The sequence below is a fragment of the Salvelinus fontinalis genome, chromosome 4, assembly GCF_029448725.1.
Source record: "Salvelinus fontinalis isolate EN_2023a chromosome 4, ASM2944872v1, whole genome shotgun sequence".
In the NCBI taxonomy this organism is placed as follows: domain Eukaryota; kingdom Metazoa; phylum Chordata; class Actinopteri; order Salmoniformes; family Salmonidae; genus Salvelinus; species Salvelinus fontinalis.
Window position 1 is genome coordinate 69,462,855 of NC_074668.1, and position 9,360 is coordinate 69,472,214.

Consider the following 9,360-nt stretch of genomic DNA (forward strand, 5'->3'; position numbering starts at 1 on the left):
GGGAAAAAAGTGAAAACTCCATCTGTTCTATTCTTGACACAAGATGGAGGAGGTATTCCCCCCTGTCATAATCCATACTTTTCTCTATTGATGAACATATTCCCTGTATGGTCATTCATTAATACCTCCGTGCTGTGCCCAGCTTAACCTTACCTTCTTTTCTGGCATAAACACATAATCAATCACTTTCCCATTCCCTGACTAGGGAGATGGAGAGTGAGAGTGTGCATGAAGGGGGGGGGGGGAGAAAAACCCTTTGGCCTGTCTTCCCAAGCAAGAGGAATAGTGTGTTCAGTGGGGCTAACACAGGCAGAAAAAGCAACATAGCCCCAGTAAATATTCAATTGAAAGGATTCCCAGATAAGGGAATGGAGGCAGCACCCATTCTTCTAGATAAGAAAAGACAGAACCATCTGGAGGCAGGGAGATAGCAAACTCCCACGCCATCCGAGAGACCTCGCTCTCATCTGCTGCAGGTGGGGAGAAGGGAAGAAATAGAGTGCACACTTTTATCACAAGTTCAAAATGAATTTATTCTCATTCTCTATGCAGTGGAAGAGGAAAGGGGGATACCTGGTCAGTTCAACTGAAATGTGTCTTCCGCATTTAACTCAACTGCTCTGAATCAAAGCGGGGGGCTGCCTTAATCCACATCCACGTCATTGGAAGGTTTTGGCAAACAGAGAAGGATTATGATTAATCAATATTAAAAAATATTTATTAGTAGTTGTAGTACACTGAACAAAAATATAAACGCAACATGCAACAATTTCAAAGATTTTACTGAGTTACAGTTCATATAGGGAATTCAGTCAATTTAAATAAATAAATTAGGCCTAATATGGATTTCACATGACTGGGAATAAAGATATGCATCTGCTGGTCACAGATACCATTAAAAAGAGGTAGGGGCTTGGATCAGAAAACCAGTCAGTATCTGGTGTGACCACCATTTCCCTCATGTAGCGCGACACATCTCCTTCACATAGAGTTGATCAGGCTGTTGATTGTGTCCTGTGGAATGTTGTCCCACTCCTCTTCAATGACTGTGCGAAGTTGCTGCATATAGGCGGGAACTGGATGACGCTGTCGATCCAGAGAATCCCAAACGAGCTCAACGGGTGACATGTCTGGTGAGTATGCAGACCATGGAAGAACTGGGACATTTTCAGCTTCCCGGAATTGTGTACAGATCCTTGCGTCATGGGGCCGTGCATTATCATGCTGAAACAGTCAGCATTCCAATTGTACACTCCCTCAACTTGAGACATCTGTGGCATTGTGTTGTGTGACAAAACTGCACATTTTAAAGTTGTATTTTATTGTCCCCAGCACAAGGTGCACCTGTGTAATGATCACGCTGTTTTATCAGCTTCTTGATATGCCACACCTGTCAGGTGGATTGATTATCTTGACAAAGGATAAATGCTCAATAACAGCGATGTAAACACATTTTGTGAACAAAGTTTGAGAGAAATAAGCTTTTTGTGCTTATGGAACATTTCTGGGATCTTTTATTTCAGCTCATGAAACATGGGACACTTTACATGTTGCGTTTATATTTTGGTTTAGTGTAGTTGTGGGGCTATATGTTTTAGGAGAATACCACTTGACGTGTTACACACAAAAAGCTGTTGTACTTTATAGAAAACCAATGTCATTGGGGAAATAGACTTCCAGCTGGTGTATCCTTGTACGCCACAGGCTCATATGGTGCCTTGTTGTCTCATCTGATATGCTATTTCTCACCAGCCACATGTGATTTGGCTGTAGGGTAATGCTTTTGTCACAGTGTTTTATCTGTCCTCTCACTCAGGCATACACTATCCAGTTCTCCCTAATTACCCTCTCTGCATTTTACACTTGGCCCAGAATTCGTCATGCTTGATAACGGATTGAGCAGGTCGATCGGAGATTTACTTATAGAGCCTCTATCTATGTGACCTGCATCACTGACTGGCCGTCCCTCAGGCTTCTCACTGGAAGCTGTTAACTGTATGATAACAGCGACCTGAAGTGATAACCTTCTCCAGTCTTGAGGACACACAGTTTGTTCCATATGGGCTTTATTGCAGTCGCAGCATTTCTTTATTCAACCTTGGGTTCTCTGCTTTGCTCAGATTAATTTAATGGGTTTGAGAAGGAGGTTAATGGCTGTGTCCGCTCTAGACAGTGAAACGCAAGCAGACCTTTGCTACAAAAGCACTGTTTGGTATTTCATTATTTTTTTATTATTTTGAAAGATGTAATCTCAGCCAAAATATTATGAGTGCATGGGCTCACACTTGTAATTGTTCAAAACTATTTCCAGAGCTCTAAAGGCATTTTGATAAATGGATTGTATAAGGCTTGTGTTGCGTGTTGTGTTGTCCTTGCAGATTTTCATTATGATGAAGAGAAAGGACACTTCATTCCGTTTGTAAAAGGTTATCATACTCAGCAGGCATGGCTGATTTAGAACTAATACCTCTTGGGAAGTGTGATCTCGGTTTGGGACGGTATCTAATCGTTTTTGATAAAGGAAAACCTTACACTTATCAGTATTTGAATGAGTCGTCCATAACGGATGGAGCTAGGACTACTTGACTCCTTTTCGAGTCAGATATACAGTATCCCATAAGATTTAGGGAAGGGTAGGTTACTCTAAAAAATATAGTTTACCAAGCTACCAATTACTTCACAATGGAAGAAGTTGAGCTACACTAAAGCTACCCCTAAGAAACATATCGTTTACCTAACTAAAGGGTCATTTCAGCAAGCCATGACACCCACCATCTTATGTAGGTCGAAACAGATACGATTAGCATTCCTGAAACATTATTTTGTTTAAATAAAGCTAATTGATTGCACCCAAATTGGCAATTTTAATTTATAGGATGTATATATTCTTCAATAAATATAGTACCTAACATTCGACTTGGACCATAATTCAACCTAACAATGATTAGGCATGAGGAATCCAATAAAACGATCAAAAGCCACCCATGGACCCACACACCCCAACTCAACAACCAGTATACAATATCAGTTCTCTGTCTGACAGGTAGTTTGGAGCTGCTGCTTGGAGTATTGCTTCTTCATCCTTTGTAATGTATTCCATGTGAATCTGGTGATGGTCTTTTCACCCTGTTCAAAGAAATAACCCATTGAAGTCGCTTGCGTTAGTTACTATAAGCTAGTGTGAAAGTACCACGTTTTGCCCACTAGATGCCACTGTTCCTGCTACTGCCACCACACCCTTTTATCCATTTTGCTTGTTTCTTGTGTTTATTAAATAGATCACATTTTCTTTGCAGCTGAAAATAAATGAAAATAAATGGTCAATCGTGTTTCTTGTGCTTTTCTTTAAGGTGGAATGACTCTAAAGTTTTTGTTTTTTTTTTACATTCAAACGAAATGATCATATCTGAAATGTCATACTACAAATTGCAATAACATATCACTCTGGAGTCAGATGTTAAAGAAAAATACCTCTCAAAAACGATCTTTTGGTATTTGTTTCATTAGCCCACTGTTGATACAGTTCCAAAATGTTTTGCAAATACCCAAAGATGGTATTTTCCTTTAACATAATGTGTCATTTAGCCTATTCAACACAAAAACTGTTACAAGCGAGAATGAGGCAGGTCTGATGCCGTAAAAGAAAGGAAATTCTTGCCTACTTCACCAATATTTTCTTTGTGTGTATTTCGTAAGCTACACCTCTAAAAAGTAATTAACTACTGAAAACACTACCAATATTTCAATTGAGTTCCACTAACAAATGTAAGTAAATTACTTGTTGAATTACATGTAGTTCACTACTCCCAAACACTGCATAAGATATCCTCTACGTGAACCCTAGCACTGTAGTTATGGTATGGAGTTGAGTCTGCTGCTATGGTTTCATATTCTGGTGGGACACTGACTGTGTTAAGTTATATCAAGCCTAGTTTTGATCCTTTTCTCTAGTGTGCTGCAATGTAGTGTTGTAATCTTAATGATAATCTGTCCCTGTATTTCAGCCCCCAGCATCTGTCAGGCTGCTTGGTTCTGGAGCTGCGTCTTATCAGGGGCCATGTCATTAAATCAGCTGTCTCTTAGACAAATTTCACTCCCGTTACTCTTATCAACACATCAGCCCGCTGTGATTTCCTTTTCAATCTGGACTTTGTACAGTACTATAGGCAAGTCTGAGGGATAGAAATACACAAAAAAAGGCTTTTCCTGCATATAGTTTATTTGAATGTTTGGATATTTGAAAACATGATACATTTGTCATATTATGGATAGTTTAGAAATGAATGCGCTTTATGTATATCGTCCCCCCATTTGAAGGTGCCATAAGTATTTGGACAAATTCACTTATTGTGTTATAGTGTATAAAATGTAGACTATTATAAGTGCCTTTGTTAAAACACGTATGACACCTTCAAAATGAGGGGGAGTAGATGCTTAAAGTGCATTAATTTCTAAATGGTAAAACGGATATGTATGAAAATACCCTCAAATTAAAAGGTGACACTCTACTGTTGCATCATATGAAACATTTGATCTCAAATCCAAAATGCTGGCGTGTAGAGCCAAATGAAACATGTTAGCTTCCTTGTCCAAATATATACGTAGGGGAGTGTAGATATTCTGTGTATTCATTACAATATCGTGGACCTACCTTGTGCATTTGAACAGATTTGCAGTTGTAGGATATAATTAGGAAAACAGAACTACAATGTTCCAGAAAGGTATTGTCAGTCTACTGAAAGCAGAAATCTGGGATCTTGGGTGATTGGTCGCTCTGTGTTTTGTTGTGTTGATGATTTAAAATGTGATAAGTGTGCTGTCATGTCTAAGCTCTTACAGTGTGACATATAGTATGATGACATTAAGTATCTCTGGGCACAAAGGCGAACGATTGATTGTGCTGAGAAATGGGTTCAATAAATGTTGTATCTACAAAGACAAGCTTTCAGGTCCTATTTTGACTGACCTCTGGAGGATGGGGTGGGCAGGGTGCTCAGTTCTTCTCAGAAAGTACTGCTCTGTCTGAGTGAATGTTCTGATTGTTTCAGCACTGTGCTTGAGTGGAGGGCAGTGCAGAATGAACTCCTCTGATCCTTCCCACTCGACTGTTTGATACCAGTTCAGTCAGTCAGTTAGCCAGGGGGTTGGACGGAGCCAGAGTCCCCTCGTCCAGACCCAGACACACTCTCTTAGAGTCAGGGAAACTACTGTATGGGGACAGACCAAGAGGTCTCTTGCTGGCTGTCTGTAGGGCATCCACACCGTCTCTGTCCTCCCAGAGAGCACTGATGGTCTCAGGGGGCTGGTAGCCGGGCTCCTGCGGGTCCAGGGGGTCTTTGGACAAAAGGATGCTGATGGAGGGGACGGTCCTGTGAACAGTCATCTCCGATGCCCCCCCTTCGTGGCTCTCCCACACTTCCCTCACACCCTTGTAGCGCAGCTTGGTCAGCTGGTGCAGAGACCCCACTTTTCTCTTCATGATCTCAGCGCATGTGATGGTCTTGGTGACGGCACGACCTGACCCAGAGAAAACAACCTGCCTCAGGCCACCGCCTCCACTGACCCCAACACCACTGACATCCCCCTGCATGCGAGCCATGGCAAAACCCATGAGGTTACGGATCTTACTGCCCTCCTTGACACGCATCTCCAGCACTCCTGAGGCCAATCCTGGGAAGGGGCACGGGCAGTCCTCCTCTGTGCGACACACCTTCTTGAACCCACCCTGGCCTGGTTTGAGTGCGGCGGGAGGTGGAGTTAGAGGTGTAGGCACCGGAGTGGGCTGTGTGTTGGAAACACTGTTGACAGTGCAGGAGGGCTGCCCACTGTAAGGCTGAACCTGATATACTGGGCACCTAGCTGGGGTCACACCGGTTTCCATTGGGACCTGTGTATTCCCTCCAGGTCCGGTGTATGGTCTGACAGAGTCCCTGACCTGATACTGTTTTTGAATGCTGGCCACTCCAACTCCACAGCCGGAATACATCTCTTCACTCCTGTGTCTTCTCCAATCATAAAAGTCCAGTCAGAGACTCTTACTCATACGGGATCCAGCACAGCATTGTTTTCTTATTCTCGTTATAGGTTTCTTTTTTCTGTAGACGTCTGCGAAAGTTTCAAGGCTTTAGAAAATAATATTATCCGGCTCGCAGAAAGTGCTTTCAATGGAGTCTTTTCATGCTGCTTTACAGGCAGCTGAAAAAACAAGATAAACGCTGGGTGGTGAATTAAGAATACAAATGGGGCAATTCAAGACGTTAAAAAAAAACCATTGAAAATGCATACATTCTCAGCTGAAGTGTCCTATCTCTTGTTTTCTCTCGATGAGCTTTTATCCTTGTAACCTGGATACTTCGATGCTTCAGTCTAACTTTTCAAGAGAACTGCTACTTTATACAACACACTCAATAGACCTCTCACTTAGGGTTCAGATCCCACATTGATCAGTTGGATTCATATCATTCATATCATCAACTCTCATCTCACTTTCTGGGACGGTCTAGTTGATTAGCGTCTCTTCTCCTTTCGTGGACCTCTTGGCCAAGGTGCTCTGGGGGAGCTGTCCCCCTCAGGGCTGGGCCAGGGGTGGCTGTAGGCTGGAACCCTGGGCGTCCTGCCTGGAACTCTGTGTCTCTGTCTCCAGTTATGCTCTAGAAAGTGTGCCCTCTGTTTCCTCACAAAGAGACGTAAGGGACAGGAGCTGCTTCACAAATGCTCGCAGGAGGAGTGTCTACTCTGTGTGGTTGAGGGGGAGCATGAGGAAAAGGGGGGACAGCCCTCTTAAAGGCACAGGCCTTTCATATCTCAGATGAACACTTTCCCTCCACAATGGAAACCTGCCATGGCGGGGAGGGGGGGTTATATCCCTTTTAAGAGCCGGAGCGAGCGCAGATCCCGGGCAACTTTGTCAATCTCTTTTAGAGGACGTTTCAGTGCATGTGTTCAATGTACATGACTGATTAAACCTGATTTCTGAAATAGAGACTCAGTGAAGCTTTAAAAATGCATTTTCGGCTGTGAAACAATGAATTACATTAGCAAGGTTATAATTGAAAACATAATTCAAAGAGCCAGTTAAAGTCAGCGGCATTATATTGCACTGTACTTAGCCTTTATCCTATTAGATGTTTTTGTCCATTACCATTTACATAATGTGGTGTTAATGGCTTCATTGTTCAAGCAATCATGAGTCCACTGAGGTGCATGTCTCTCATGGATGATTTGTTATGTTGTTACCAGGTTGGAAACAACCTCATGATGATCAAGGACATGTGGATCACAGAAGCATAGAGCCATTACTTATATCACCAAAGTATTGTTGTGATGGGGCAAGGGTAGGTCTGCACATTAGTGTGCTGGAGGCACCTCCAGGTGAGATGGTGTCGTAGTGGTGACAGGTGGGCTAATAAGCAGACTAATGGACCCTCCATCACCAGAGGAGGGCGCTGTCACACTCTCATGTCCTGGTCCAGACAGCTGCAGCGTCTCTGAGCCCAGCCTCCTGGAAGACAGGTGGATTTGTTTTGGCCTGTGACTGACAGATGGGAAAATTGGTAAAGACAGCCCACTGAGGCTGAACCTATGAGGCTAGGAGAGAGGCACAGAACTCCTAACTGTTCTCCAATCTCTCCTCTGAGGGCACACACTGGGAATAAGAACTGCGCTATATCTGGGACTAGTCCATGAAGGTAATTCACATTGGCATGGGTATTATTTTGGATCCCCAAAGGAAAATCAAAGAAAATAAGGAGGTTTGTTGTTTTCACACGTGATGGTATTATTTAAATCAGTATTAAATGTTGTATTCTAGTCCAAGTTTCTATGATTGAGAAGCACCACCTTCACCAATGAAAAATCCAGATCACCAACTGAACACATTTTCCAATTTCTTTTGTTGGTGCACAATTTTGTTTATTTTCTAACCAACCACTTTATTATAGCCAATCTGTGCGTAGCTCAAATGCAGGGGACTGGAGAGCTATTCATCATCTGAACCCATTCTACCCACTGCTGGAGACATAGCAACAAATGTCTTTGTTTTCTTTCTACTCGGATATAGAGAAGGAGGAGGGAGTTGGGAGACCAAACCAAAGTGATCATTCTGCTGTTGGGGAGAAATTACCCTCATCAGTCATAAGGAGATCTGTTGATGTTACTGCATAATAATCTAAGAGAGAGAGAGAGAGAAAGAGGAGGGCTGATTTAAGTGTCCAGAGGTTAAACTACATGATAAAAAGCTGCCAGTAATCACTCCCACTTCACAACCTGTTTTTAGCACCACATTTTAACCTAAATTTAACAGGAAAAAGCTCTCTGCTTAGGGAAAATATAGATTTACGAATCTGGTGTTTTTAAGAACTCAATGTCTTCAACAGAGTTTCTCTGAAAAAGCAATTTAATTTGATTGTGCGTTTGAAAAATTATTCTCTATTTTCGCTACATGAAAACATCAAACATTTCCATCAGGCTGTATTTGTACGTTTTCGAGAGAGAGGAGCTTTTAAAATGGTGGTGGTGTTTAATGACAGAGAGAGCAGTAGCAGCTCGCGCTTGGTCACTCACCCTCTCACACCTCCTCCACGGCTGCCCTCTGCTCCCACACCTCTCCAAACACTTACTCCTACCTTTTATCAGTTCTCCTCTGACACCTCTGCTCTGACTGCAAGCAGGCAGGCACTCTATCTCTCCCAAATACTGTTCTCTGACCATGTAGTTTACTCTACCTACAGTTTCTCTCAGCCTTCTCTATACCAGCATTTATTCACGCACAAAAACCATGTATTCTTAAAGACTGTGACAAATAGCAGTGGTTCTGTCTAGCTCCTCTCTTCTTACCTTGGATGGCATAGCTGCTGGTGTTAGGAATTGTAACACGGACTCTGTTGTTTTGTTTCTGTACTGCAGAGTAGTTGGAGAGGGGCTTGTGTTGCTGGCAGAACTGCACACAGCCACAGTTCTCGCTGTGCCAGCCTCCCGCTCGCATTTTGTTAACCGCAAGAGTTTCACGGTCATCAACCAATGCTGGCCTGGAGGCTGTCATTTCCCTCAGTGTGGAGCTCGCCCGCGGCTCTGCTGCCGTTCAGCCCCACAAACTCCCAGCCGGCCTCGGTGGGGTACAGAGTTGCTCTCCACACACACACACACACACACACACACACACACACACACACACACACACACACACACACACACACACACACACACACACACACACACACACACACACACACACACACACACACACACACACACACACACGTGCATGCTCAGCATAAGGCAGGTCGTTTCAGCAATTACAGGAACATGGCAGAACACAATGAAGCAGGGTCCCGCCATCAGGAGGGAAATGGAGAGAGAACA

At 43.2% G+C, this 9,360-nt stretch overlaps 1 protein-coding gene across 2 annotated transcripts; it reads right to left on the bottom strand.

Moving 5' to 3' along the window:
* Positions 1–4,201: 4,201 nt before the first annotated feature.
* Positions 4,202–9,080, bottom strand: LOC129852728 (uncharacterized). 2 transcript variants are annotated; one of them, XM_055918387.1, is made up of 2 exons: positions 8,836–9,080; positions 4,202–7,501 (listed from the first exon to the last, which is right to left on the bottom strand). In XM_055918387.1, exon 2 carries the CDS (start codon positions 5,984–5,986, stop codon positions 5,129–5,131), a length of 858 nt encoding a protein of 285 aa, XP_055774362.1. In that variant the 5' UTR covers positions 5,987–7,501; positions 8,836–9,080; the 3' UTR covers positions 4,202–5,128. The 2 variants fall into 2 exon arrangements, with proteins under 2 accessions (XP_055774362.1, XP_055774360.1); XM_055918385.1 differs by having other exon boundaries at positions 4,202–7,534.
* Between the last annotated feature and the right edge of the window lie 280 nt (positions 9,081–9,360).

Coding starts and splice junctions, on each gene's coding strand:
- LOC129852728 (XM_055918387.1), bottom strand. CDS start 5,986: ATGTATTCCGGCTGTGGAGTTGGAGTGGCCAGCATTCAAAAACAGTAT.